Source organism: Saxophila tyrrhenica (assembly GCF_035928015.1).
Source record: "Saxophila tyrrhenica strain CCFEE 5935 chromosome Unknown scaffold_5, whole genome shotgun sequence".
In the NCBI taxonomy this organism is placed as follows: domain Eukaryota; kingdom Fungi; phylum Ascomycota; class Dothideomycetes; order Mycosphaerellales; family Extremaceae; genus Saxophila; species Saxophila tyrrhenica.
The window spans coordinates 292,078-320,004 of record NW_027041737.1 but is presented as its reverse complement, the minus strand read 5'-3'; the positions used below and the strand labels follow the sequence as shown (position 1 = coordinate 320,004).

General features: G+C 55.1%; 15 protein-coding genes across 15 annotated transcripts; 11 read left to right on the top strand and 4 right to left on the bottom strand.

The window, feature by feature from the left end:
- Positions 1-15: 15 nt before the first annotated feature.
- SNQ2_2 (ATP-binding cassette transporter snq2) lies at positions 16-5,046 on the bottom strand (the record flags this gene model as incomplete). The annotated part of the gene is made up of 6 exons (XM_064800718.1): positions 16-457; positions 511-762; positions 816-1,962; positions 2,023-3,055; positions 3,110-3,182; positions 3,230-5,046. 6 exons carry the CDS (start codon positions 5,044-5,046, stop codon positions 16-18), a joined length of 4,764 nt encoding a protein of 1,587 aa, XP_064660669.1.
- Positions 5,047-6,333: 1,287 nt separating this feature from the next.
- LTR77_003460 (uncharacterized protein) lies at positions 6,334-6,816 on the top strand (the record flags this gene model as incomplete). The annotated part of the gene is made up of 1 exon (XM_064800717.1): positions 6,334-6,816. The coding sequence occupies one exon, from the start codon at positions 6,334-6,336 to the stop codon at positions 6,814-6,816; it is 483 nt and encodes a 160-aa protein (XP_064660668.1).
- Positions 6,817-8,374: 1,558 nt separating this feature from the next.
- LTR77_003459 (uncharacterized protein) lies at positions 8,375-9,418 on the top strand (the record flags this gene model as incomplete). The annotated part of the gene is made up of 3 exons (XM_064800716.1): positions 8,375-8,410; positions 8,549-8,910; positions 8,974-9,418. The coding sequence occupies 3 exons, from the start codon at positions 8,375-8,377 to the stop codon at positions 9,416-9,418; spliced, it is 843 nt and encodes a 280-aa protein (XP_064660667.1).
- Positions 9,419-9,839: 421 nt separating this feature from the next.
- Positions 9,840-11,375, bottom strand: LTR77_003458 (uncharacterized protein; the record flags this gene model as incomplete). The annotated part of the gene is made up of 1 exon (XM_064800715.1): positions 9,840-11,375. The coding sequence occupies one exon, from the start codon at positions 11,373-11,375 to the stop codon at positions 9,840-9,842; it is 1,536 nt and encodes a 511-aa protein (XP_064660666.1).
- A 479-nt stretch (positions 11,376-11,854) lies between these two features.
- Positions 11,855-12,436, top strand: LTR77_003457 (uncharacterized protein; the record flags this gene model as incomplete). The annotated part of the gene is made up of 3 exons (XM_064800714.1): positions 11,855-11,877; positions 11,935-12,290; positions 12,360-12,436. The coding sequence occupies 3 exons, from the start codon at positions 11,855-11,857 to the stop codon at positions 12,434-12,436; spliced, it is 456 nt and encodes a 151-aa protein (XP_064660665.1).
- A 266-nt stretch (positions 12,437-12,702) lies between these two features.
- LTR77_003456 (uncharacterized protein) lies at positions 12,703-14,442 on the top strand (the record flags this gene model as incomplete). Its single annotated transcript, XM_064800713.1, has 3 exons — positions 12,703-12,909; positions 12,989-14,161; positions 14,209-14,442. The coding sequence occupies 3 exons, from the start codon at positions 12,703-12,705 to the stop codon at positions 14,440-14,442; spliced, it is 1,614 nt and encodes a 537-aa protein (XP_064660664.1).
- A 192-nt stretch (positions 14,443-14,634) lies between these two features.
- On the top strand, positions 14,635-15,477 carry LTR77_003455 (uncharacterized protein; the record flags this gene model as incomplete). Its single annotated transcript, XM_064800712.1, is given in 2 exon segments — positions 14,635-14,685; positions 14,698-15,477. 2 exon segments carry the CDS (start codon positions 14,635-14,637, stop codon positions 15,475-15,477), a joined length of 831 nt encoding a protein of 276 aa, XP_064660663.1.
- A 97-nt stretch (positions 15,478-15,574) lies between these two features.
- On the bottom strand, positions 15,575-16,474 carry LTR77_003454 (uncharacterized protein; the record flags this gene model as incomplete). Its single annotated transcript, XM_064800711.1, has 1 exon — positions 15,575-16,474. The coding sequence occupies one exon, from the start codon at positions 16,472-16,474 to the stop codon at positions 15,575-15,577; it is 900 nt and encodes a 299-aa protein (XP_064660662.1).
- Positions 16,475-17,078: 604 nt separating this feature from the next.
- Positions 17,079-18,086, top strand: LTR77_003453 (uncharacterized protein; the record flags this gene model as incomplete). The annotated part of the gene is made up of 1 exon (XM_064800710.1): positions 17,079-18,086. One exon carries the CDS (start codon positions 17,079-17,081, stop codon positions 18,084-18,086), a length of 1,008 nt encoding a protein of 335 aa, XP_064660661.1.
- A 303-nt stretch (positions 18,087-18,389) lies between these two features.
- Positions 18,390-19,781, top strand: LTR77_003452 (uncharacterized protein; the record flags this gene model as incomplete). The annotated part of the gene is made up of 2 exons (XM_064800709.1): positions 18,390-19,448; positions 19,530-19,781. The coding sequence occupies 2 exons, from the start codon at positions 18,390-18,392 to the stop codon at positions 19,779-19,781; spliced, it is 1,311 nt and encodes a 436-aa protein (XP_064660660.1).
- A 90-nt stretch (positions 19,782-19,871) lies between these two features.
- On the bottom strand, positions 19,872-21,428 carry BNA4_1 (kynurenine 3-monooxygenase, mitochondrial precursor; the record flags this gene model as incomplete). The annotated part of the gene is made up of 2 exons (XM_064800708.1): positions 19,872-21,265; positions 21,314-21,428. 2 exons carry the CDS (start codon positions 21,426-21,428, stop codon positions 19,872-19,874), a joined length of 1,509 nt encoding a protein of 502 aa, XP_064660659.1.
- Positions 21,429-21,852: 424 nt separating this feature from the next.
- fma1 (Methionine aminopeptidase 1) lies at positions 21,853-23,269 on the top strand (the record flags this gene model as incomplete). Its single annotated transcript, XM_064800707.1, has 4 exons — positions 21,853-22,011; positions 22,086-22,310; positions 22,366-22,539; positions 22,592-23,269. 4 exons carry the CDS (start codon positions 21,853-21,855, stop codon positions 23,267-23,269), a joined length of 1,236 nt encoding a protein of 411 aa, XP_064660658.1.
- Positions 23,270-23,796: 527 nt separating this feature from the next.
- Positions 23,797-24,404, top strand: ERV14 (COPII-coated vesicle protein; the record flags this gene model as incomplete). Its single annotated transcript, XM_064800706.1, has 3 exons — positions 23,797-23,813; positions 23,876-24,115; positions 24,245-24,404. 3 exons carry the CDS (start codon positions 23,797-23,799, stop codon positions 24,402-24,404), a joined length of 417 nt encoding a protein of 138 aa, XP_064660657.1.
- Positions 24,405-25,680: 1,276 nt separating this feature from the next.
- On the top strand, positions 25,681-26,073 carry LTR77_003448 (uncharacterized protein; the record flags this gene model as incomplete). The annotated part of the gene is made up of 3 exons (XM_064800705.1): positions 25,681-25,835; positions 25,891-25,951; positions 26,011-26,073. 3 exons carry the CDS (start codon positions 25,681-25,683, stop codon positions 26,071-26,073), a joined length of 279 nt encoding a protein of 92 aa, XP_064660656.1.
- A 707-nt stretch (positions 26,074-26,780) lies between these two features.
- Positions 26,781-27,726, top strand: LTR77_003447 (uncharacterized protein; the record flags this gene model as incomplete). The annotated part of the gene is made up of 2 exons (XM_064800704.1): positions 26,781-27,574; positions 27,627-27,726. The coding sequence occupies 2 exons, from the start codon at positions 26,781-26,783 to the stop codon at positions 27,724-27,726; spliced, it is 894 nt and encodes a 297-aa protein (XP_064660655.1).
- Between the last annotated feature and the right edge of the window lie 201 nt (positions 27,727-27,927).

The following is a 27,927-nucleotide window of genomic DNA, read 5'->3' as shown; positions in this document are numbered from 1 at the left end:
CCTCTAAAACGCCATTTAGACCTTCTCCGCTTGTTGCTTCTGCACCTTCTTCTCCTTCCTCGCCGCCGGGCTCGCCACCCGCTTCAACTTCTTGCCCCCGATCAAGTACAGGTACGAACAGATAAACACCACCGCAATATTAAAAGCACAGAATGCCCAGAAGATCCCGTAATCCCTCCACACATACCGATAATACACATTAAACGACGCTCCGAACTCATCACCATTAGCGTACTGGCAGAAGCCACAGAGCCCTCCGTCGAGCGAGGTGACGTAGCCGCCGGCTTGTTGTGTGTAAGGTCCTGCGTAGCTCTGACACGTCTCGCCGGGCGGAGGTCGGAATTGGGCGAGTTCGCTCTGGTCGCATTGGACGGGGACGTCGTGGACGACGAGGGCGAGCATGCCTTCGAGGAGGTACTTGAAGGGGGAGAGCCAGTACATCCAGCTCTGCCAGAAGCTGTTTCGTAAAGTTAGCATGTGGACGGTCTCCGAGATCAAAAGAGTACTTACTTGGGCAATGCGGCGTATGGCACGACGACTCCGCAGAAGGAGACCACGAAAAGGAAGAACAGCGGCACCAGCAGCGACGCCAGAAGCTCGTTCGGCGCGAAGGATGCGATGGCTTGTCCGAAGCTGACGTAGAAGACTTCGAAGACGCAGACGAAGAGCCACATGGAAGCGGAGGGGTATGTGCCTCGTGGGAACCAGATGGCCCAGTACCAGCACGCCCAGTAGAGCGTCCCGGCCACGAATGACCACGGGCTTTTCATAGTTAGCATAGCCAGAGGAGTAGAGAGTAGTATATGGGCACTTACTATTCCGGAATGATAGCCGCGCAAGTAAAAGCAAACCAGCTGTAAATCTTCGAATTCCTCTCCCTAAACTCATACAACGACCTTAGCTCCAAGAACTTAGGCTGCAACTGCTGAATGAGCGGCGGACTGATCGTCAACGTCATGAAAATGCTAAAGAGGCGCGACTGCATATCAATCTGCGAGTTGCCCAGATGCCAGAACGTAAAAGTGTTGAATAGCCCAGTGAAGATGTGCAGCATGAACTTCCCGACCAGATAGTCTTGCGAGCGCCAGTAAGCGACGAAGTTCCGGTGCGTGACGGTGTACACTTGGGTCATCAGGGGCATGGCGAACTCGCGGTCGTCCTTGATCGTGCCGTCGGTGGTGGCGTTGCGGCGTTTCTCGACCATCGAGTGGATTTCGTCGGTGCGTGCTTGCTTCTCTTGACTACCGTCCCAGATGTCGGCGAAATCGGGACCGTCGTAGTCGGGGTCGCCCGCGCCGATGGACTCGAGCATGTATTCTGCTGGGTTGGCTTTGGCAGGACACTTCTTGGCGCCGTTCTGCTCGAAGTACTCGATGAGGTGGCGGGAGTCGCGGCCAAGCTCGCCGTGGAAAACAGTACGTCCACCGCTCTTCAGGAGTAGTAGCTCGTCGAACTCCTCGAAGAGTACAGCGGATGGCTGATGGATCGTGCACAGGATGGCTTGTCCTGCGTCCGCGAGTTTGCGCAGGAATCTCACGATGTTGAAGGCAGCTTGAGAATCCAGGCCACTCGTCGGCTCGTCCAAGAACATCAGGAGCTCTGGTTTACTAGCCAGCTCAACTCCAATGGTCAGACGTTTTCGCTGTTCCTGATTAAGACCGACGCCAATTTTTCCGATGGTGGCGCCAGCGATGGACTCCATCTCCAAAAGCTTGATGATAGTCTCGCAGTACTCGTACTTCTCCTGCAGCGGCACTTCTTTGGGCTGTCGGAGCTTTGCACTGAACCGCAGAGCCTCCCGTACGGTCGCGGTCGGCTCGTGAACGTCCATCTGCTCGGCGAAACCAGAAGCACGCTGGAAGGACTTGGGCAAAGGCCTGCCGTCTACCAAAAAGTCTCCTTGAACCACGCCAAAGTTGATGCGCTGCGCGAGTGTGTTGAGAAGGGTTGTCTTGCCGGCACCTGGATTTCATAAAAATGTCAGCGTCTTTCCGCATGTGGCAGCTACAAGGGATCACTCACCGCTGGCGCCCATCAATGCCGTCAGCTTCCCGGGACGAACGTAGCCTTGCACATCCCGAAGCAGCTGCCGTTCGTTGCCTTCGTAGGGAATCGTATAGTTGACGTTCTGCCACGTGAAGATCGTCTCATTCTTCGCCACCGCGGTAGCCTTCTCATCTGTATCAGAACCACTGGACTCTCCCCTCGACTTCTCTGCGTCGTCGACTGGAAGCCCGTCAGAGCTAGTCTCGCTCTTGTTCTTCTCGAGATCGTTTGATCCGCCGCCGGTTTCGATAGCCTTCTCGACCGAATGTGGCACTTGGCCGCGCTTGTAGATGGTGACACTGCCGCCACCCTTATTGGGCTTCTGGAGCTCCATGCCGATGGCAGTCAAAGCGACGAAGAAGATAAAGAAGGCGCAGATGAAGCCGAAGTTTCTCCAGAGATGGGAGCGGGAGTAGTTGTAGGCAACCTGGATATAGTCTGCGCCATCGACAGTAGTCCGACCTGGTTGACTGCCTTGGATCGTGCACGACTGATACTGCGGTGCCGCGCCAGGACCCTGAGGTACCAAGTATGGCGGCTGGCATTGGATGGTAAGTCCGGAGAACTCGTTTGACATGAGCGCTTCGAAGCCGTATTGGACGGGATTGATCCACCTCAACCAAGAAAACCAAGGATGCATCTTGCTCGGTGGGATTAGGTAGCCGGTATACACAATCAGTGCCTGGATAGCCACACCCGTGACCCTTGTAGCTCCATCCAGACTTCCAGACAACGATCCAATAGCCCTGAAGAAGGCATACATAGTCATAGTTAGTATCCAGAGCATAAGTAGCGAGATGAAGAACTGGCTGGCGGTCCGCGAGAGGTTAGCCATGAAGTAGACCACGATGTCGAAGATGGCCACCTGGACCAGCACCAGAGGAGCATCGACGACCGTCTGTGCGATGGCGAAGGCTGCTGGTCGATAGAACTGGAAGGCTTTGTGCTTCAGGAGGATGGGTCGGCTTTCGAAGGCGGATGTGAGCTCGGCCAAGGCGAGGAGGGCGTTCTGGGAGAGTTAGCTTCTCTAAGGTGGTGAAGGGGTTGAAAGGATCAGACTTACGAAAAGCAGCATGAAGAAGATGACACCACCTCTCGGGAAGACTCCCTCAGCAGTATCGGGCAAGTTGTAGAATCTGCGAAACATTAGCTCTGATCCCATATCGAACATCAGGGGACCTACAGTGAGCCAACAATCAAGGCCTGGAACAAGATACCTCCCCACTTGCCACCCAGACTCTGCTTGTCTCCAATCATGACCAAGAACTGCCTGTGCGTGCAAGCCATGACCTGCCGGTAGAAAGGTATGGTGTAGTTCTTCTTCGTTGTCGCCTTGCCCTGCTCAGCTTGCCTCTCCTCACACTGAGCTTGCATCTCGCGCTCGAACTCGTCAATCTCCTCCAAGTTCCGCTGATGCTGCTCCGACTTCAGGAAGATTTGGCCGAATTCGGCTCCGTTGCGTGGCACCTCCCAGCCGTCCTTCACATGTCTGGCGTTCTTATCTGTGACAGAAGTGAGGAAGTCGGCGCTGGTCCAGCGCTCGGGCTGTACGAATCCTAGGTCCTTGAAGTACTTTACTGCGTTGTCGGCAGCGCCGAAGTAGGCACACTGACCCTCGTCAATGAGGAGGACCTTGTCGAAGCGCTCGTAGAGCAGCTCGCCGGCTTGGTAAAGGGCAACCGCTGTCGAGATGTGGGCCATGTTGGTCAGAGATCGGAGGGAGCTGACGTATTCCAGCGCCGTGCTGGCGTCAAGTCCGCGGGTAGAGTTGTCCCACGCCTGTATACTAGCCTTGGTAATCATGGCTTCGGCGATGGAGACACGTTTCTTCTCGCCTCCTGACACACCTCGCACCACCTCGTTACCGACCTTTGTCCCAAGAGTGTGCTCGATCCAAAACAGCTTGACGATCGACTTCAGGAAGCTTGCGACATACTCATTTTCGCTCTCGCCTTCGTTCCTGCTTTCCTTGCCAGGAGTCTTGGTTTTGAGTGCAAACCTCAGTGTGTTCTTGACAGAAAGAGTGGCGTAGTGCAGGTCGTCCTCCGGGTTGTAGACAACTTCACCACGGTACTTCTTCAACATAGTCTTTGCGTCTGTACCGCCATAGAGCACGTCACCCTCGATGGATTCGTATCCGAAGCGCTGGTTACCAATGATTTTGAGGAAGGTCGAGCAGCCGGAGCCAGGTCGTCCGAGAACCAAGCACATCTCACCAGGTCTGATCACTCCGGAGAAGTCGTTGATGATTGTCTTGATCGGTGGCTTTCCCGCCGCCTTCTTCGGGCCCTTCGTCACGAGATTGAGTAGAAGCCGCGGTAGTCCAAGGAAGACATCGCCAAAGGTAGGCTGCAGAGCAGCACCCAGCCCCATGCCCTTCACCGTGAGATGCTTGAAGACAACACCAACATGCCTCGTCTTCTCCTCCTCGGACTGGGCCTGCCTCGTCTTGCCAAACATGCGAGACATCAAACGATCGATCTCGGCTTGTTCGTCCGGATCAGTTGCCTGGGTGGTTGTGCGGCTTATAGCATTGTCGACGCTTGTGTTCCGCCGAGAAAGCTGAGCCATGACATCGTCTTCGGTGACCTTGCGTTTACTTGGTGTTGTTTCCAACTTGGGCCGCTTGGTAGCTCCATTCGTGGCTGTGAGTCCTTCCTCGTCTACGAGCGATGCGTGTGGCGAAGGCTGCTCGACCTCTTCGGTAGGATGAAACTGGTAGTTTGGATGGTGTGAATCCTCAGCTGGTTCATAGTGGAGATAGGTGGCAGTGTCGCCACTTGGGTCCATAGGCCCAGATTGTGTAGGTGCATCGAGGCCGCGTCCAGCACTACCAGCAACGCCGGTCTCAGCTGGCTCTACACTCTCCCCATGGCTCTCCAGTCTGTTCTCAGGCTCAGGCCGTCCAGAAAATACGGACCCTCGTTGTGTCATCGGAGTGTTCGGCCAGCCTCCAGGTATCTCGCCATCCGAAGGCGTGGGCTTCTCGTTATCCGCCATATTCGCCACACTGCTGTCAAGGCGAATGTGGACAGTCGTGGGCTCCAACTTGGGGCGAGAGAGGCTAAGTTATCATGACAGCCTCAAAGTTTACGGATGACAGCTGGAACGCGAATGCTACGGACATTTCTCAAAGCCCGTTCGAGACACGGACGGCGGACGGTTGAACAGCACCTCCATGCTCTGAACTTTCGTTGACGCGCCGTATCGAGCATCGCGTTTGGGTGCGAAGTGACGACACGACTTCCCAATCTCAATGCTTGGCTCGGCCCCGGCATCTCCCGCATCCGAGTCTTTTCTCTCTCTCAGCAAGGCGTAGACGTTTGCCTTTTGCTGACAACGGAGTTCAAGATGGCAAACAAAAGCCGGCCCGTTGACTCTGGGAAACCCACTATCACGACGCTTTTTATCCACAATTGACCTCCCGAGTTGGAAAGCAAATCTACCCCCTCGGAAGCCAGCGTTCCAGGCTCCGAGATGCCATGCTGACATAGCCCCATACCAAGGCTCTGAGAAGAACAGCACCATCCGGGAAGAACTCGTTGCTTCACAGTCGCTCATATGGCTTCCAGTACGGCGCGTTGGTACTTCCTGCATCCCACAGCGATATGGCGCTCGCCCAGTGATCTAACATCCTCGTGGCAAGCCTGTCAAGCACTTCCGACGCGAGACGCCAACCCTATAACATTCCTCACTTCTGGCTCCGGCAGGTCTCGATTGGACTCCTGCTCGATTTCCGCGAGAAGATACCAACCGATGTTGGAGTGTCGTACAGCGTTACACTCGGCCATCAACACAACAATGCCGCAGTCACGCGTACATGCTACGCAGTACGATCTGGCACCACCCCAATGTCTCATACATACCAGGCAGCGACCGGCTTCCACACCTTCTGCACCACGTCGTGCAGTCCGCAGGTCCAAGATCGCCTCGTAGTTGGTGCTACCGGCCGTCCAATGTCCGGATTTGCTGTGTCACTGCCCCTCTCATGCCCCTATGACCAAGGTCAGCCAGGTAGGTGCACGTATTCCTTGACTCAACCATGACCTTTTTCCGGCCATGCATCGTTCCATTATACCTGTGGTCAGCAGTGATCGTACTCATCGCCACTTCAACCTCCACATACAAATTCGTCGCTCCTCGCACGCTGTTTGCTCCAAGTCAGCAGTTCCTCCATTGCACTCACCACAGCAAACCGCCACAGCTTTTGGGCCAGCCTATCTGCAGCGTACTCCCGATTCTTCTTGCAAAGCTCAATTTCCAGAAATCCTCGGAAACGCACCCAACATGCCCACCACCACCAAAACCAACCCAAACTACCCTCGCACCCCCGCCACCCCCAACAAGAAAAAAGTCCGCATCGACCCCGTCGGAAAAACCGCCTCCGACTGCACCTGGCAGCGTCGCACCCCCTTAGAAGCGTCCTCGGGAAAGGACAAACGCTCCTCTCGTTGCGAGAGACCTCCCACACCGCAGCGCCGCCGCTCCAACGCCGGGATCATAGCCGCGGTAGGCCTTTCAGCGCTGGCGGCGGCCCAGCAGCAGCAGGCAGATTCGAATCGGGAGCGGCGGGCGAGGGGGAAGAGTCCGGGGAGGCAGCGAGAAAGGTATCCGCAGCAGCCGGTTCCGAGGTCGCCGAGGAGGAGGGAGGGAGGGCAGCAGGGTGGGAGGGAGAAGAGGCAGGAGGGGGGTCGGGGGCAGAAGGAGGGACGAGGGGAAGACGAGGTAGCGAGGGTGGTGAGAAGGAGGAAGTATACTGTGTATTTGTAGTGGACATTGTTGTACGTCTCCGAGGCCTGGGTCAGGCGAGGGAGGTCTCTGGAGTGTGTAGGAATGTTTCGGTTTGGCTGTGGTTTTGACGAATGTCGATGGTGTTGGGTGTTTTGATCGAGCTTTGCCGATTCGATTTGGTGACAACTCACAATGATCTTACTGTCGGGTAGATAGCTATCTTGGCGAATTTATTGTTAGGAGTTACAAGTCAGTCTTGTGAATGTGCAGGGTAGATTGCCCTGAGAATGAGATGTTGAGAAAATGTGTTCAAGTATGTACCTACCTTCGCAAGCTTACCATATTTGAAGCTCACCGCAATCGCCATTGCAGTATTGACAAGCAGCCCTTGTACATGTTTTTATCGGTCATCGTCTACTAGCTGCTTCCTGCGTCGCCTGGAGGAATTGCTGACAGTGAGATCTGTCGCCTGCCAGCCTGCTGTGCTGTCGCGAGCCAGAGATCGCTTTGCAAGAACTTGGGAGAGCTGATCGGTGATCTGCCGGTCCTTGCTCAAACACTGCATCGCCGGGCAGCTGACCGCGATCACAAGGCGACTGTGCTGCCACAAGCACCCGATGGCCGTCCGGCAGGGAGGAAGTCGTGTGATCTGGAAAGCTCTCCAACAGCCGAACATCACTTATCGCGGCCGTTGAAGCTATGATATGCCACTCGCCCACCCCGAAAACGAAGCCAAACGCTTCTGGCAGTTGCACACCCACGTGGCTCTCACTGACCACCAACAGGCCGAAGACATGAGACAACAGTGGGCACGGCAAACGGCTGATCCGGAAGGTAGATTTTCACCTCGGTCTCGACACATCGCATCCTCCCGCCGCTGCCAGATCGTGGAGATGAGCTTGGCCCGGTCGTTCCTGCAGTAGCCTCGCCTCAAGGAGCATAGTACCAGGAACATCAGGGGCGCAACCGAGCGATCCCGGGTTGGAGTGCAATCATCGTTAATCAATTTTGGACCAATGGCCGGCGCTGCAGGGGATTTGGGTCGTTTGACTTGATTAAAAGATGATGCCGCGGGTTAGCTGGCTGTGGTGATCGTAGGGGTGGTTGTTGGGGGTGGTGGCGCGTAGGGGAGCGGTTTCAGATGGGTAGAGCTGTGGCTGTAGTCCAATGGAGACGCGGCGCGCTTGTTTGGGCGTTGGAACACGTGAAGACCCATCCTCCATAGCCGCAGGAATGTCGAGTTGAGCGAGAGAGTGGTGGTCGGTGACGAGTGTGTAGGGCGAGAACCCGGCCGTGTGGGTTTTCTGCGACGAGTGGCTTGCTGAAGGGCGGCGCTGTGCTCGCTTCACCCGGTCACATCCCAGCCAACGTGGCTCCGGCTGGCGTGAGCGTCCAGAACATCTAGTCGAAACGGGCAAACTCAGATTCATCTTTGCGGGTTGTCTCACCTCGTCGACTTCACTTTCGAATACCCACATTCCTTCGACACCGACTCACCAAGACATCAACCACGTCGTCAACGAACTCGACATCCATTCCTTCGAACAGTGCGACTGCCAGACGAACACCGCATGGTCGCATCCACATGAACTGAGCCATGGCGTCGTCATCAGATTCTCGCGTGTCTTCAGAGGTAAGTGCGACTGAGGCAGCGTCTTTGCGCGACCTCTTCATGCCAATGGCAGGCGTGATCCACGCTGTTGGAGCTTGTGCCTCCCACCATCAGCACCACCCATTGTTCATTGCACGACTAACACATCTCCACCCACAGCATGACGAAGACCAAGGCCCAACCCGCCTCTCCGCCCTCTACCAATACCACAACGCCCCCGAAGTCGCTCCCGCCCACGGCCTCGAGTACGATGACACAGTCTATCCAGTCTCAGACAAGTACCCGGTAGTACGAGAAGCGAAATTCGTCCATGGACACCACCGATATACCGGCAAACATGCGTTCGTCGTCAACGACAACCGACCGCCCCGGATAATATTCGGCATGAAAGTCAAGACCTTCCTCGTGGTAGCGGTGATTATGTGTCTGGTGGTCGTGGGCGCGGCGGTGGGAGGTGCGGTGGGAGGCAAGGACCTGCATCAAGGCGAGGCGGCGCCCGGGACGTATGGAGACATGTCTGGGTAAGCTTTTGATCGATATATGCTTATCTGCATTCCTCATGCACGTGCTAATGAGTACGGTAGCACGAAGCCGGAATCATCGACAGCTTCGCCAACTACAGCAGCTACGGCTGCGCCGACGTACTCGGCATCGAGACCGACGTACACGCCTTTAGCAGGCTGTTCAGCTTCGGCGGATAACACCACCTACACTTCAAGTTTCGCCGAGTCCTCAGATTCCAACGCCGGACTCTCGTTCACGATGTACTGCAACCTCCAATCACCCCTCAACACCTCCCCCGCCCAACAACTAGCCGCCGCGTACGTGTACAGCTTCGCCGACTGCGCCGACTTATGCGCAAGTCTCGACTCGCAATCGAATAGCAGCAGCTGTACAATCGCCGCCTACCAGCCGACCTCGCCACGACCGGCGAATTGCTGGGTCGGCTCATCGAGTGGTGAGGTCGACATCAGCTCTCTGAAGGATGAGGACGGGACTGAAGTGGCGATTCTGGTGCAGCAGCGATAGCCTGCTGCGCAGTGTTTCTTTATTTGCTATGTTGTTCAGCGACAGTCTTTATCACGGGTTTCACGAACGCGGGTATCAGACCTCCGGGAGAGCGAGCATGGTGTTATCGGGGCGCAGGCGTCACTCATTGTTGGTCTGGAATGGAAGGTGAGGAAGAGGGTACCAGGGGGTGCCGCAGGGCAGGATTTGGACGCTCGCTCGCTCCAGCGACGGAGCAAATGTATATGTATATGGAGCAGAGAGTGGCGAGGAAGGAATATACCCAATCAGTAATGTTAGCCCAAGTGCATGGCATGGAAAGGAAATTCAATGAATGATACCAAATCACCTCATATCACATTTTGCCTGTGTTGCGATTGTTGAAGACATGCTGAATGGTGTTGCTTTTATCTCATAGCGCTCGCATCCCCCTCACATCTCCCTATCCCACAAGCGGCTCCGTCCCCTTAGGCAACTTGACCTTAAAAACCAACGCCTGATTCAGCAAATCAAACCCGCTCTCATCCTGATATTCAAACTTGCCGAAATTCATATACCCATCTTGATTAATGAAGTCATTATCACTGAAACTGATGAGATAGTACTCGTCCTCTCCCTCGGCAGGCAACAACGCCATACTCTCCCACTTCTCATTCAACAGCCCTTTGTTCTGGGCTCCACCATTATGCACCCCAAACCTCCTTAGCTGACTATTAACGTTAAAGTCAAGCCAAGAGCAGTACTCCGCCGGCTCGATATCTTTCCGCAGCACACCCTCTCGAGAGGCGATCTGGCAGGTGCTGCAATCATGCTCCTTACCCTTAACATTCGTCGCCGAGGAGATGTCGATCACGTCAACATGTCGGTAAAGACTCTCCGTCTCGTCCTGCCCAGCACCAGCGTCTGAGTCCCGCGCGAGGATGAGGAATTGCGTCGGGCTGATGTAGTGGATCTCGCTCTGGCGGGCTACATCGCTGTCCTCGTCTGAAGGGTCGACGAGGGGCAGGTGCACGACGTATTCGGCCTCGTACGAAGGGGTGGGGGTGGAGATGTCGTAGACCAGGAAGCGAGTGTTGCGTTCGGTTTCGAGGCCGCCGTCTTGGTTTGTGGCGGATTGGAGGAGGACGTAGAGTTTGGTTCCTTCCGGGTTGGTGGTGAGGCCTTCGAAGCCTTGGTTGTTGTTGCGACCGGTGGGGTTTTCTTCGGGACTGGGTTCGAGGTCGGGGTTATAGATCGGCGGGCTGTCGGCACTGAAAGAGACTTTCTTGTGGCGCCGAGGGAGGATGGCGTTCGGGGGCTGGATGGCGTTGATCATCTTGCCTTTGCTGTCGAATTGGTAGATGTAGGGACCGTATTCGTCGCTGACCCGGAAAGAGCCGTCGGCGCCAAGAAAAAGGCCTTCAGGGTCGAGAGTGACGCGGTTTCCGCCGTTGCCTGGGCCGCCAAAACCGTTGCCGGTGTAATTGGCGCTTGGGAGGGCAAAGGGGACTTCGGAGAAGTGCTTGTACGGGCCCGTGATGTCGGGGTCGAGTCCGGTGGTTGGAGTTCCTTCGAAGTCGGCCAGAAGAATGGTGTCTAGGTACTTCATGTCGAGGTTTGGTCCGCAGGGGCGCTTGAGAGTCGGCTCCTCTACGTTGAGGGTGATCGAGATCTTCTGGATGCGGTTTTGGAAGTTGATCGTGCCATTGGTGTTCCACCCGCGGTCAGGCAGTGCGTAGGCCACACCCTGGTAATTCTGGCCTACTTTCTTCCATGAGCTCTTGTCCACAGCAAGGGAGCTACCGAGGCCGCCCAGAGTGTCGCCGTATTTGTCACGGTCGTTGGGTGGTAGGAAGCCATAGCCTGCGAGCTCTTCGTAGACGTATGTCTCGCCGTTGCAGGTGGTCGTATTCACAGCAGCAGTATGTTTGTGAGAGCTAGGCGCTGCCGCCGCAGAAGAGACGAGTACCGGGAGAAGGAGATTGCTCTTGAACAACATCTTGACGAAGGTGGAAGAATGAAGAGGGTTCAGGACTGTAGGAAGTGCATACCACCTTCTGTTATACTACCTCATGCCCCACGCGTATCTGCCACAATGCCGGGATTTATTTCTGAACGAAGATCCAATGCTGTCATGTATGAACAGTACCTGCAGGAGAGCGGCACATGGTGCTCGACTGCTCCATCGCCGGCGCGGGCGTGGACGTCGATCTCCTCCGCGTGCTTTCATCCGGAGTCATGATTTGACGAGACACCAGCACTTCACTTCCTTCATCACTTTGGGAGAAGAGACGCTCTTTGTGGTCGATCGTGACTCCGCGGGCTGTCGGGTCGTGCAAGACGTATCACGGGTGTAACGGCGGTGATGTGGTGAGGTGAGGTGGAGTTGGAAGGCCGCTTGGACTTCACCTCGCTCCATCGAGGCACGTGAGGTCCTGCTTCATCTGGTTTCCACTCTCAAGTCACTCTACAGACACAATGTCGAATCAACAGCCCAGCGGGTAAGTAAAGTCAATATCAAGACGCATACACACGTTCTACCAGCTCACACCCTGCAGAGTCTGGGCAACAGCCAACCGCCAACGACAATCACAATCCGCCTCACGAACACCCCAAAACCGCTCCAACACTGCCTCGCCAAACCCGCAAGGAGCGCCTTCACAACCTCCCATGCCCGATGGAGGGCGCACGCTACAGCCCGCGAGCAATGTGTGGACGCAAAGAAGCAGCAGTGCGGGAGGAAGTAATGGGCAGATGGGAGGAGATGCTGGACTGCAGAATGATACGGGCGCTGGGAGTTTCAATGCAGCAGAGATGAAGGCTTTTCTGGCTAAGGATCTTGGGTCAACTGCGGTGTACAAGCCTGCGGAGGCTGCGGGAGGTGCAAGGACGGGTAGTGCTTGGGGATCTAAGCGTGAGTACCATTGCTGAGTGTCTGGCATTGGAGATGTGCCGATGAGCAGGTGACTGACTTCTCCTGCAGCGGGTGTCATGGCCAATGGACAGCCCTTCTTCACTCAGCTGGCGAAGCAGATTGCTACTCTGGAGGGCGGTGGCTGATTCGTCCCTACACCTTTGCTGGAACTCCTGATGCGAAGAACTTAGCGGCATGATACCCACTCTTTGACCATCACCTTCTCGCCGCTGCAAGAACGCGCGTGTGACATGCCGTCAGTCTGTTTAACAAGGGCCGTACACCGATGTGTCGACTCAGGTACGTGAATCTGGGACGTTCCACTAGCTTCGCCCAAGAGAATTTATCAACCTCAAATCTCTCTTCGCATCCTTCTTCACCACCCCTTCCTCGCACACCCGCCGCCGCCGCCATGGCCGAAACCACCGATGAGCTCGTGTCCAGCCTAGGCACCTTGAGTGTAGACGACAAAAGCACCCAGCCTGCGGAGCCAACATCCCTCCGTGCCAACTTCCCACTACCACGTGAACTACGCGATCATATCTATGGCTATCTGCTCTCGCACGAGCACGTCCACGAGAAGCCATGGTACACCCATCCAAGCGAGCGCCGCGGCAAGGTAAGTAAAACAAAAGCTCATCGACTGGTGCATCACAAACTCACGTGTAGCTTACGGGACCGCAGTTCTCTCAGGACAGTGGACGTCACCAGAGCGATGCGAGGACGTACCAGTTCCATCCCAACATCCTGTCCGTCAACAAGGCAGTACGTCAGGAAGCTTTCGACGTATTCGTCAAGAACCGATTTGTGGTTGTGTCTTTCAAATGGAAGCTGGCTTCCCATGCCTTACACTGCTCCGGGATGCCGATCGTCACCGAGAACCAATCTCACGTCGCGAATTCAAGCATTTCGTGCTTCGGGTACACCTCAAAGCACCTCCGGCCTACAAGACTACGAAGGACAAGATCCAGTCGTGCCTGATGCTCGGGAGCGATTTGCCTGCGCTACACAAGGTGCTCCAATATGTGCACTACATGAATGATTCGACAGCCGTGATGGTCATTGACCTGGCCGATCGCATCAGTCTATCGACGGTCGCTGACAGCAAGACGATTCTTCCTACCCTTACTTGCCGATTTGAAGTTGCTGGACCCACCCGGCTTAACGGTGATCAGCTTTCATCGATTCTCGCTGGGTTCAAAGAGGTGGTGCACGGAAATCAGCAGGTGAACTTTTTGAACGTGCCGGAATCGCACTCCGAACTGGTCGCGGCTGTGAAGAGGGTCATGGCTCCACCAGCCGTCTGGGTGGACGCGATGGCTTGGAAGATGCATGAATCTCTCACGGCCTTCAAGGCTTCGGGGGACAGGCTGGCTCGATCTGGCTGCAACATGCAGGCATCGGCAAAGTATCGCCTCATCTGTTCGATCCTCGATGCATCATTCGTCTTCCACGCGCCTCCAGAAGGGTACATTTCCGAGTTCGGACATGCTGCGACCGCACTCTTCGTTCTCATGCTTAGCGCGACCGTCACGGATGGTTTCCTCTGTCTAAGACGCGGGCAGGGAGAACAGAGAGTAGTTCGCCATGCCCACGTATTGCGCCTCATGCTTGCACAGCTCTACGACAACTCTTTTCCTGACGTTATGCGCAACACTCTCATGTCAATTTTGACGGGCAATAGTCAAGCGTTGCACATGGTGCACTGGTTCTTCACCCTCCAGGCATTCCTAATCCCGAATCGCGACGTCCTGAATGAGGGAGGATCGCACACCATAGTGGACATGCACGCACTTCGAAAGTTCTTCTCTAACTCAGAGCACTTCCAGCGCGACTTGGAAGTAGTCAGCACGACTCTGAGCAATCCGAAGGTAAGACACCCTTGCAGCTACCTCAAGACTACGCTGACACTTTCTAGAACCGCGACAGCTACTTTGCAAGGTCGGAGGGCACCTTCGCACACTTGTCAGAGATGTGCTCTCTGGAAGACCTTCCCACGCAGATCCTCGACATTTGTCTTCCACCTGAGTTCAAGAAGCCAGAAGGGATGGAGGGATTCATCAACAAGACCAGTCTGGCTGCGATATGGGCGTTCGATCCCAAGACGGCAGCAGAGCTGGAAGGTGTGGACGTCCCTGAGCAAGACTCTTGAGCAAGCCTCTTGGGCAAGACTCTGGGGCAAGATGGAAGTAGCACATCAAGCGATGGAGTTCGAAGCGCAAAGACACGAAGAGGGGTGGTCACAGGCTGTTTAGCGAGTGCTTCAACCGTGAATCCAAGCTGTGGTCGAAAGAAAGTCTTTGTTGTCAAGATAGCGGGACGCTAGTTTAGTAACAAAGGCACGATGAGTGACATTCAACGAAGAGTATCACACTGTCCTACCGCTAATTCGAGAGTCAGTAACCAGCACATTACCCTCATGCCAAGCCCACACGGCCAGCAAAGAAGCGCAACAGCAGTCCAGCCTGTATCAACTCCCGCTCCAGGACGACGCTGTGCATCAGGCGCAAGACGTGCCCGCATTCAGAAGCCTTCAAGCAGAGCCCGTGGCCGTCCGCGACTGTCCAGAGGCGTGGCCACCCTGCTCGATGGCCAAGTTTACATCACTCCCGCGCCGGAAGCAAGGGACAATGACCCTCCGCCAAACCCTTCCCACACCAATCCTCTTCGAACCGACACTAGTCTGCACGCCTGCAGTGACTCCAGCCTCGCATTTGTCGCATCATCTGGCCTGCAGACTTCAAGTGACACCGATGCCATCGCCTTGAACTTGATGGACTACTTCCTCTTCTCCGAGCCCAACTGGTTGCCCGAGCTGTTGTACTGTAGACTCCATGCAGCTTGCTTCCTTGCGGCAAGCAGAGTGACCGGCCTGTCGAACACGGCTGAGCAGATCGCAGATGCTCTTGGGCCGGACAGCGTATTTGTTAGCGAGACGGCGGCGCTGATGGCTGTGGATGAAGAGGAGGCTGAGGCGATTCGGCAGTCGATCAGCTTGGATCGGCAAGAGGTGGAGGATGGGTATCGGCTGCTGTATGAGCGGAGGAACAAGCTTGCGGTGGCGATGGGACGGTATGCGGCTGAGGTAGAGAAGTTGCCGACACCGCATTCATCCTTCCGGGCAGATGAAGAGGTGGAAAAGTCGGTGGACGTGGTGGAAGAGAACTTTGATGTCTTCGAAGAGTAATTCTGGTGGCTTGATACCTCTCAATGTATATGATGAAACTGCCCAGGGGACACTAGTAACTCCGGCTTTGGATAACAAGCCACGTGCCATCATATCATCATAGCATGGCGAAGGCCGAATCGTTGCATGTCTCTGTCCCTTCCGCAGGATTGAGTGGCAGTAGAAAGCCCAGAGGCACATCAAGAAGCTTGCCGCACGGGTTCTCCAAGGCTGTGATGATTGTGTCAATCTGTTCATGGAAAGCATTTGCATCTTGCTGTGGAGCCTGATGAATGCCGGAGTGAATGTAAAGAAGCGCTGGGTACTCTTCATCCAGACGAGCCATCAGCTCTTCATCTGTCCCAAGCTCCAGCTTACACACCTTCCGGTCATGGAAAGCAACCAACAAGGGACCATAGCTCGTTGCCAGGATGTCGTAGTAGATAATCATGTCTCGCAGCTCCTGAGAGGAAGGGAGCTGGAAGTCATCAAACAGATCGCATCCGAGACTTGAGGCGTCACCGACCATCTCGTCGTCGTGGATGGAGGGCGTCTGGAACTCAATCTCGAGCGGCGTTACGGGCGTCAATGCACTTGAGCCTGTGGTATCGCTTTGACTGCCCTGTCTCTTTGCGAGAGCATACCCTCGCGGTGTGAGGCCGGTCTCCCGCTTGAAGAGGCGATGGAAGTGGTGCTTCGTCAACCCAGCCTCTTTTGCCAGTCGATCCAGTCCTGGGAGAGGCGCATCGTGCGGTAAGCCATCCAGCAAGTCGCAGGCCTTCTGAACCTTCTCAGCCTCTGGTCGATACACCGGAAGCAACGGCTTGCATCGCTTGCAGGCTCGATAGCCAGCGGCTTCTGCGCAAACAGCGTCGTCGAAGAACTCCACGTTGGCACGTCGAGGCAGTCGTGCTCCGCAGGACGCTCGGCAGAAGATTTTGGTACTCTTCACGCCATAGATGAAGTCGGCGGATGTCGAGCGGGCGACGATCTGGGACCAGCGTGGACCGTCCGCCATGCCTGCCAGAGGAACTCAGCAGAAGGAAGCATTGCTAGGACAAGGACAAGGAAGATCCGAGCTACATGCTAAGTCTCGAAGATGAAGTCGTCTGGTATGAAGTGGACTCACGCTCAGGTGGAGAAGTTGATGTCGATGTGACCAATCACCGCAGAGCAGTATCCATGCAGCAGATCAGCTCTTCCGACCTCACGTTCGCCTAAGTATACAAGAAAGGCTCTGGCCGCCGCCGTATCGATCGCAGACTGTGTCGCAAGGTAGGTAATGATGGCTCATGATGTCCTCTACCGAATTCTAGAGCGATTTTCAGTCTTCACACTCCTTCCCTCTGGACCACTCCATCCCTGCTACCATCAAACATGACACAGTTGTGGCTATTGCTGTTGACGGCGTACTCCGTTCTAGGCCAGCAGATTAGGTCCGTACCGGAGATCCATCCCAGGGTCCAGACGCATGCATGCTCAATTCATGAGGGATGCCATTGACAATCAACCTCAATCGTGCTGGATGCCACCTGGCGGAACCTCGAGGACATCAAGACTGGCGCATCATGCTTGACCGACGACCTTCAGCTGAATAAGACAATCTGTCCCACAGCCCAGCAATGTGGCCGGAGATACGCTCTCCAGGTGCGGATTACCAATCCACCGGAGTGCAAGCTGACGAGGGCTCTGTGACTTTGCACATGTATCAGAAGTATCAAGGAGAACTGGTAGCGGTGGGTCCTCAGGTCTATCTCTTGGATGAGAAGGGACACGATTACGAAATGTTGCATTTGCTAAGCCAGGAGATCAGCTTCGAGGTAGACGTCTCTAACCTCCCATGCGGCATGAACGGCGGCATGTACCTCGCCGAGATGGAGCCGTCCGGCGGCCGCGGTCCTCTTAATCCTGCTGGCGCAAGTCTTGGCACAGGGTATTGCGACTCTCAGTGTTACACAAGCTATGCTTTTGTCAATGGTGTAGCCAATGTTGATGGCAGTGGCACTTGTTGCAATGAGATGGATCTGTGGGAGGCCAATTCCAAAGCCAATCAGCTGACGCCTCATCCATGCAGCATCACGGGCTTCTACGCTTGCGAGGAAAAGGAGTGTGGTGATGGCAAGAAGGGTGTTTGTGACAAGGTAGGCTGTAGTTTCAATCCGTATGCACTGGGTGCTCAGGATTTCTACGGTGTGCATGGCAAGGCGGACACCTCGAAGCCATTTCGGGTCATTACAAGGTTTATCACTGATGATGGCACGAAACGTAGGAACCTAGTGGAGATTCGAAGGATGTATGTGCAAGACGGCAAGGCTTTACCAAACGCCGAGGTCACGCTCCGCCGTGAGAATTACAACCCTATCATCCCTTCATACTGTCAAGCTACCGACGCCGACTCGTTTGCGCGCCATGAGGGCCTCGATAGCATTGGGGGAGCACTACGACGTGGCATGGTCCTCGTCATGGGTATATGGAATGAAGGTACGGACAATCTAAACTGGCTGGATGCTGGTGACGCTGGCCCTTGCAACCGGATGGGAGGCAGTCCAACTGCGATCAAGAAGAATTATCCTAAGACATCCGTCACATTCAGCGACATCAGATGGGGCGGCTTCGGAACCACGTGCTAGGTGCAAGGCTGTTGCCGTGCCGGCATTGTTACAACTCAGCTTTGTGCCAGAGGTCCGAGGTCAAGACAAGGATTTGATCATTCAGGCCGTTTTGGTAATAGATCCTTCGAACAATGGCAGAGCCATGCAGCATTGCTAGTTTACGACAAAGAATACCGGCCGTTTCTGGCAATGGATATGGGCTGCTTTGTACCGCCTCCGCGTCCCAACACCATCGCTACCGCCGTCGAGTCTACCGACCAGGATCCACTCAGACGAGATCTCAGCAGTGCAACCGACCAAAAGAATAGAGCATAGCTCAAGATGGCTTTCACCGAGAGCTCAGCATCACCTCGGACCACCTCGAACCACTCCGGCGTCTGCGTCGCTTGCATGGGCGAGATCGAGGGCGAGGCAAAGCTCGTCGCCGGCTCTCCAATATGCGAAGATTGCATACGCACAGGAATCATCCCTCAGTTCTACGATGCGTTGAAAACGGAGCTGAAACATCCGGTGAAATGGGGAACGGACGAGCTCCAGCCGGGCGCCTTTTATGAGTACTTCGATGACTGGGACAGCTTCTTCAAGACCTGGCTGTCGAAGGACAGCGAGTACAAGAAGCTGCGGAGTAAGCGGCTGTATTGTCGCGAGTGCGGTTCATACATTCGCGAAAAGCCGTACTCTCCGCACACCGAGGACAACTTGACTGCCGAATGCAAGAAATGCGGAACCATCATATGCGGAGCGTGCGGCTCCGACGGGCACAGCGCCAACAACTGCCCGAAGAAGGACGAACCAGAGGAGGATGCGCTGGCGGGAGTGGCAAATGCTAAGAGATGTCCTAAGTGCGATACAGCGTTTTACCTCCACGACGGTTGCAATGAGGTCACTTGTTTGGCATGCAAAGCCGTATGGTGCTGGTGCTGCATGAAACTCCAACCCCGTCGAGACCATTGGGCTCCTGGACAGCCATGTCCAAAGTGGAATCAGGCCGGCGACGAGGACGCTCAGTGGCTTGATCCCGACGACGATTCAGAAGAAGAAGTAGAAGAAGAAGCACTGAGCCCCGAAGTCGAGATCCCTCCAGAGGTGACTGACTTCGTCCCGGCGACGCTTGACCACCCGCTGGTGATGGACTTTCTGTCAGAACTGGCCTTTTTGGACCTCTTCAACCACGAAGACGTCACGTCACGCGAGGCTCTCCAGGCCCACCGAGCTCTGCTAGGCCTGCCAGGGATCGATCCAGAGCGGCGCGGACGAACGCCACAAGAGCGGCAGGAGCGCGCTTTCGGAGCGGTGACAACCTTTGGCGAACATGCCAACGCAACCATGGACGAGATCCTGCGCGAAGAGGATAAGTATCTCGCGATGGACAGACATGGCGTACCGATAGTTGATTATGCCTCTCTTCTCCGAGCGCTGATCCACAACACGCCTTGACTGCACGACCGCGAGCTCATGCAGGAAAACCTCGAGCTGGCCGTGAACGACCATATCGCCATCATACGCTCATACCCGAGGGTTTTTCAGAGCAGGGAGTTGTTGGACGTGAACTTTTTTCTCTTCGTCATCGCGGAGGTGCACCTTCGCGTCATGCCTGAGCGGCTGCTTGTCGCGGCTTCGGATCGTCACCGTTTCCGTATTCATATGATGTGGGAGCCTGAGGACGCCGGAGAGGATGCTGAAGCTGAGACGCCTGCTGGAGATGTCGCTTGATGTCGCAAGATTTCATGTAATAATACAAGCTTGGTGTATATCTGTATAGTTCGTGTCAATTCATACCCTGCCACATTGTTGTCCCCCCGCCTATCGTCCCACAAGCCTCATAAGCATGCTCTGTATGCTCTCAAAAGCGGTCCGCAACGGAGCACCCTGCCCGCCGCGTTGTCGTCTCACTGTCCACCAAGCCAAATATACAGCCAGAGGAAGCAGTGCACTTCCCACCAACCCTCTCGCCAACACCTTTCCCTGACTCTCCACAGCCTTCGCGACCTCCGAATATCTCTGGTTGCTGAAGCTGACCCGACTATACTGCGTCTCAAACCCAGAGCTCGGGACCTTGTCCGACAGGAACTCCTCGATCCTTTTCCGGAGCAGATACCATCTTGAACGCACGCCAGCATGCATCTCCCAGTAGTTGCCCATGGCGAGGTCATTGATCATGTGTGCGTCGGGAACCCGCTCACGGTTATACGATTCTAGGGCTGCCTGTTGGCCGGTTTCGGTGGTAGGGTGGGAGTCGAAATGTTCGAAGAGGACACGAACATCTTCAAGACCGGCGTTCATACCCTGGCCGTAGAAGGGAACCATGGCGTGAGCGGCGTCGCCGAGTATGACGCCAGAGGATGCGTAGTGGTGAGGTGAGCACTTGATGTTGATTAAAGGGAGATGTGGATTCTGCTCGAATTGTCTGCGAAGGTCTGGCCCTACTAGCTCAGCGGCGCCTGGGAAATTGGTTCTAAAGAATGAATCGACTTGCTCAGGATTCTTCTCTAGGTCGGCGAACGTTGCCGATGGGGCGAAGAGGGTGCAAGTGAAGGTCCGATCCGTCGAAGGAATGCCAATAAACATTTTATCGCTGCCAGGCCAGATATGGAGGTGATTTGGACTTGTTCGAAAGCGATCCTTTGCAGAAGGCGTTCTGCCGGTTGCCGTTTCCGAGCTCCACGGTGGGATAGTGAATTCGCACCAGAGCGTGTCGATGTACGACTGCTCGTAATCCATGCGGACGGCCTTCATCATGTGGTATCTGACGCCGCTGTGTGCGCCATCGCAGCCCAGCATGAGATCGAAGGAAACTTCAAGTTCTTGCGGTCGTTCGTTGGACTTTTCGGATGCAGTACGCCGCTCGAACCACGCTTTCTTCTTCCTGAAGTCGGCGCCAGTGAGCTTGTGATGGAACAGCAGCTTGACATTTGGTAGTCCTTCCAGCTGATCCAGCAGCACTTTGTTAAGAGCACCACGATCTACTGCTCTCTGGTAACGTCCGTGGACGTCATACAGTTGGCTCTCTTCAGTGAGAGAGCCTTTTGAGTCCTCGCCATGGATCATCCGGCCGTACATTGCTATTGTTTCGGACAATACAGTCTCGAGCAGACCGTCAGCGCCAGACTGCCGCATGGAATTGATGCCTCGTTCTGATAGGGCAAGATTGATCGATTTGGTGAAGTTGAGTGGCGTTGTCGAGTCATCTCGGAGGTCTGTAGGAGATCAGACAGTGTTCGCATCTTGATTCTGGTCCTGCATACCTCCTCTGAGGTCGTACACCTCTACGTCCCATCCTCGTTTTGCAGCATACAGAGCGGCAAGAGCACCCACCGGTCCCGCGCCTACGACGAGGCACTTTGTCATTTGTTTTGCCATGTTGAGTCCTCAGATTAGGACGTTTTGAACAGTGTTGTTGTGTGTTAAAGAGGAGAAGATGCCAACTGATTACGTGTGTCCTTGAATGTCTAATCGTGGATGAGTCGATATATTGATTGAAAAGCCTCGACGCCGTCACCACTTGCAGTGCACCTACACATGCATTGTTCCAACGCCACACCGTCCGGCAGGATCCGTATCGTGGCGTTGCGAATCTCTAAACTCCCGGCTGCCGAACGCTCGAGTCAGTGAATGTTGAATTGAATCGTAGGGCGTGAATATTGATTGCTCTTTCATAGGCGCACACTATCCACCGCTGTGGAAGAGATTTGCTGAAGGCCGGAGACAGCGCGCAGTCGCGTACATCACCCGCGACACCCACAACCGCCAGGCAATCCACCTCCAACTGACCATAACCGCGAACATGGACCAAGCACCAGCAAAAGAGGTGACGATCGAAAAGAAGCGCAAATGCGAGGGCGGCGACTGCGACAACGATGCCGGCTCGCTTCAGTGCCCTACATGTCAGAAGCTGGGCAAGGAGTCGTACTTCTGCAGTCAAGATTGCTTCAAGAGGAATTGGGTAGGTCAGTTCGACCTGCTAGGCATACGGTCACTTCAATTCCTAGTACAGAGGCTAATTTGAGATGTTGACAGGGCACGCACAAAGCCCTCCATAAGCAGCAGAACAGTATGCTCTCCTCCATCTTCCCGCCGAAAGTTGTCTCACAGCCGGATGCAGATGGCCACTACAACCCGTTCCCCTCCTACTCCTTCACTGGTGGTCTGAGACCTGTGTACCCGCTGAGTCCGAGAAGGGCGGTGCCGGAGAAGATACGGCATCCCGACTATGCAGGCAGCGGTATACCGTACAGCGAGCAGGTGAGTGGGACATGGAGTGGATACATGAAGTTGGACACCGCTGATGTGCAAGCAGAAATTTGTGGGCAGGCGTAACGTGACGATCTTGAACAAGGAGGAGCAAGAGGGTATGCGCAAGGTCTGCCGGCTGGCGAGAGAGGTGTTGGATATTGCTGCAGCCATGTCCAAGCCTGGAGTCACAACGGATGAGATCGACAAGGCGGTTCACGAAGCATGCTTAGAACGAGATGTAAGTCTAGAACACACCACAAATTAAAGAAACAGCACTGACATGATCGCAGTCCTACCCCTCGCCCCTCAACTACTGCCACTTCCCCAAATCCGTTTGCACCAGCGTCAACGAAGTCATCTGCCACGGCATCCCGGACCACCGCCCACTCCAGGACGGCGACATCCTCAACATCGACGTCACACTCTACCACGGCGGCTACCACGGCGACCTGAACGAAACCTACTACGTCGGCCCCTCCGCTGCTCAGGACCCAGACAACGTCCGCGTCGTCGAAGCCTCTCGCGCCTGCCTTGACGAATCAATCAAGCTCGTCAAGCCCGGCGCCCTCTTCCGCGACTACGGCAACACCATCGAGAAAGTCGCCAAATCCTACAACTGCCAAGTCGTAAAAACATACTGCGGCCACGGCATCAATCAGCTTTTCCACACCACGCCCAACGTACCGCATTACGCCAAGAACAAAGCGATCGGAGAGGCGAAGCCCGGGATGTGCTTCACGATTGAGCCGATGATTACGCTGGGGAGCTACAAGGATAAGACTTGGCCGGATGACTGGACGAGTGTGACGGTAGATGGGAAGAAGACGGCGCAGTTTGAGCATACGCTGTTGGTAACGGAGACGGGGGTGGAGGTGCTGACGGCAAGGTTTGAGAATTCGCCTGGTGGGAAGGTTGAGATGCCGAAGGCGAATGAGACGAATGGTACGAATGGGGAGGTCAAGTCGTAGAGCAGATATGTAGAGATCATGAGCGACGACTCATGCAGAAACTACGGTCTCGAGTCCCGACGTTCGAGACTGACTTGAGTATCGTCTAGACCGCTTCGCATCTGCCATATCTGCCAAGCGAGGTGGGGAGATGAAATCTGGCGAAGTCCAGTGACGTCCGGTCCCAAACAAAATCCCGCTTGCCAGCTGCCTGCATTTCCCACGAAACAGCTTGCCTGTCTACCAACCTCACCTCGAGTCCTTGAACCTCTTCCTGCACATATAGAACCGACACCAGCGACGAGTCGGGACTCCCTTGGAAGCGTAACGGCGGTCTTTTGGTCTCAACAGCGAATTGTCGACTGGTCCCAACAAAACCTCTAGCTTGCGATTAGGACACGAGACCACTGCGGACAGCAACAAGTCGCATAGGAACACTAACTATACCAGCGCTCCCTCCAGCAAGCAGCGACAGCCTGCGCAACACCGAGCCTACCCTCTCCAACCACTTCTCACAGCGCCAGGCCCGGTGCTAATCCACCGCAATCATGTCGGGCGAAGCATGGTACATCACCCTTCCCCCTCCCTCATCCCCCAAACTACCTTGCTAATGATTACATGCGCCAGGCTCTTCCTCCTCTCCGTCCTTCTCAACGCCGTCAACCTCTTCCTGCAAGTCTTCTTCACGATCATGTACTCGGACCTCGAATGCGACTACATCAACCCCATCGACCTGTGCAACCGCTTGAACATGTACATTGTCCCCGAAGCCGGCGTGCACGCGTTCCTGACGGCGCTGTTCTTGATTAATGGGTATTGGCTGCCGTTGCTGCTGAATTTGCCATTGGTGGCTTGGAATGGGAAGAAGTGAGTTTGTACCCTTACACAATCTTTAAATCGCGGTAGGCACATATGAAAAGGGTCCAAGGGCTCGTGGGGAGCAGAGATGTTGCAGTATGTGCAAGAATGGGTGTGCTAACATTGCGCCTCATCTAGGATCTTCGAAAACCAGCACCTCCTCGACGCCACCGAGATCTTCCGCAAACTGAACGTGCACAAGAAGGAGTCCTTCATCAAACTCGGCTTCCACCTGCTCATGTTCTTCTTCTACCTCTACAGCATGATCGTGGCATTGATCCGGGACGAGTCGGCATAGAGAGATGGCTCGGACTCGCGGTCTGTCACGAGGGATTGGCGACTTGAGAGAGTGGAGATGATCATGGTTCGGTAGACCTCTGTCTGGGAGGTTGGGAGAGGGGGAGTCGTGGGGGATATGGATAGATTGGTGGGCCTAGCGATTGTGGCAATGGCGTAGAGAAGGATCCGGAAGTGAAGGGGGGGAGTCGAGGGTGGGCGGTCTTCAGCAGCGCTGTTGACTATCGCGTGCATAGAGGAGGATGTTATGTCTGTCATGATACCCTTCAATCGTAGCGGAATGATTATTTTTCTTGGTCATGTGCGGTGCTTCATGATTATCTGACGCTACAACTACCTGCACCAACCGGAATCAAGCAAAGGTCTACACCGGCACACGTGGTCGTGCTTCATTCTTGATTTATTCACTTCTATCAGTACTCCATACATACCTAGTCATCCTGTTGTGTCCCATATCTGCCAAGCACCGCGAATATCGAGCTCGGTTAGATGTTCTAGCGTGGCGCAAGGGCAAGGGCGGATCGAGCTCTGGCCAAGGAGCATCGAGCAATCCGCCGGGCTTCCCTGCACAACATCTCCTCCACGCCGCATCGACCCTTTGTCCCACCCGCACCAGCACCAGCAGCACCACCGCGACGGCCACCGCCACCCTCCCATCCAAGACACGCTGCTGCTCGTGCCGCCAGTCACGCTCGCGCTCACGTGGTCAACACGGTATGCACACATCAACATCCTATACCGCTCCCCGTTTGCACTCTATCCATCCACTGCCCAACAAAGAATGCAACCGGAACACCACCATCGGGAACCATTGGGCCGCGACCTCCCCCTCAGCCGCAGCTTCACGTGGCATCATTCGCTTCTCGCGCGAGCTGAACCACGTCGCACGAACCGAAGTTGAGATGACATCTCGAAGCCTGACTGGCAGCGACACCCTTCCTCCCCTTCCATTCTCTTCGCGCAGTGGGACCGACGAGGAGATTGCGCGGTCGCTGACAATGTGACTAGGGCGAGCCGGGGCACGATAATAGCAGCATCCTATCTACGACAACCTACCGGTCGGTCCGGGGGGTGCCAGCGCATCGTACAGTTCTCGCTTTCTCCGACTCGAGTTAGAGAGTGAGGAGCGTGGGTGTCGCGTTTAATCTGCGACTGTGCTGTGGACGGTGAACGGGTACTAAAGTTCTGTCACTGGGGTCTTGCGAGCGACACGTCCTTCGACACCATCACTACACCACTGGACGAGCACGCGCAAATCGACAGCGATACCCGCCATCATGTCGGCGCCCTACGAAGTCAGGATGAACGATAACGGCAGGAACAAGAAGCAGTCGATGGCAGAGCTGAAGCTTAGGAGGCTCACGGAGCTTAACCAGAGGCTGCAGGAGGATCTGAACCGAAGAAGGATACCAGTGTCGGAGGCGGCGATGGAGTATGGTTACGCACCTTTGAGTACCATAAATGATGCGTGCTGATGTGTCTGCCAGTCTGATCGCCTTCACCGACAAGGAGCCGAAAGACTTCATGGTGCCCAGTCGTTGGGGCACGGTGAGTCTACCTACTCACTGTACAAGGCTGACAAGGACAATGGCTGATGATGGAACCAGATCGACAAGCGCGAAGACCCATACGCCCCTCAACAATCCAACGGCTGCTGCACAATGATGTGAACGGCATACCATACCACCTCGCCTCGCCATACCTTCCATCACAGCGAAAAGCTTCCTCAGTGTGTGTGTTCATAGCAGCGGCGTTACGCATTGGGCGGGATCGTGTCGATTTCTTCTTCCACAGCGGTGGCGAATGTCACCCATTTCCAGCGAGAGCGGTGGTGCATGGGGAGGAGAAGAAGAAGAAGAAGAAGAGTCGGCCAAGAAGCAACCTCTGGTCACTGGTGAAGCGGATACGTTCGGCTTGCGTGGTCCATAGAGGTTAGGGAGCGCTGTTGTATCATATTTGGAATAGGCTTGGTTGCCTTATTTCTTTCCTTTGCATCGAATGCTCCGAGCCTGCTGACTCTCGTAGATTGATCATTCGGTATTTGTAACGTCAGGTTATGCTGCTGGGAGCTAAGCCGAGGTGGACATCCAGTCAGTAAGTCTCCCGACGGGCGTATACAACTCTTCCAGCCCTATGAGCGACACATTTGGAATTCGTTGCGTTTCTTAGTCCGCACATATATACATGAGGTTGTCTCGACGCGAGAGTAAGTGTTGCCATTTCTTTTACTCTGATCATGACGGAAGATACCTCGCATTCAACACTTCTCAGAGAATGTTTCCAACTCACCTTCTCCAATAAAACCTCGCAAGAAGCAACTCCCAGCGCAACCATCACTCCCACCCTTTCAACCCAAGCCACCGAACCCCCATCCACCATGTCCCCCCGCTACCCCTCCCTCGACATCGCCTCTGCCTGGATCTCCCTCATCTTGCCCCTCCCCGGCCACGAAACCAGCTTCAACCGATGGTACAGCGACGACCACTTCTACGCCGGCGGCATGTGTCTCCCCGGCATCTTCGCCGGTCGGCGATGGATCGCTCCACAAGCCCTGCGTTCCTTGAATTACGCTTCAGACCCGGCTATGGCGGAAGGTGGAAGTTTCCTGCATCTGAATCTTTTCAGTAGTCATCAGTCGGATGAGGCGTATAGGGCTTTGGGGCAGACGCTGCAAGTGCTGGGCGAGGAGGGAAGGATGTACGGCGATAGTATTGAGAGGAGGCATTTGTATTCCGCCATCACGCCTTATGAGGGAGTAGTGTATCGGGATGGGGAAGGGTTTGGAGAGGGGCCGATGGACATTCACGCCCTGGATTATCCTTTTCAGGGTGTGGTGGTTGAGATCGTGGAGGCTAAGAGTGGTGAGGGGAGGGTGGAGTTGGTGCGGTGGTTGAAGGGGGAGTTTGTACCTCGGAGGCTTGAAGGGAGTGATGTGGTGATGTGTTTGGTTTTTCGGCATGAGGATCTGCCGGAGGGTGTGAGGAGTCCACGGTTGCCGGGGAAGTGTCCTACGGGGGATAAGAGGGTGGTGTTGTTGTGGTTTGTGGAGGGTGATCCGAAGGTGTGTTTGGAGCGGGATTTTGGTGGACATGTGGAGGAGGTCAAGGAGAAGGCGTTGGGTGAGGTGGTGTTTTTAGGACCGTTCGTTCCTACTGTGCCCGGGACGAATAGGTATGTTGATGAACTGACATGATTAGCGATATCATGGGATGCAAAAGTATAGTGTCTCTGACGTAGAGCAGCTCTTTGCATTCCCGGAAAATTGTGTGCGCTCGAAAGCGAACGACGCCGCAAGCGATTTGCGAATCAAGGTGAGTACATAAAGCATGACTTACTCTTGCAAGGACAGTTGGAAATGGGACGATGCATCGGTGTATCCTCCATTTCTAATAGCTCGTCGAGGAGAGTGCCACGGTATCCAACACAACCAGCACAAAGTACACGGCGTGCTTTCATCCGCATCAACATATCCATCCATCCCCAGTCACCAGTCCGAGAACATCCTTCAAGCTTTGTTGTCGCTT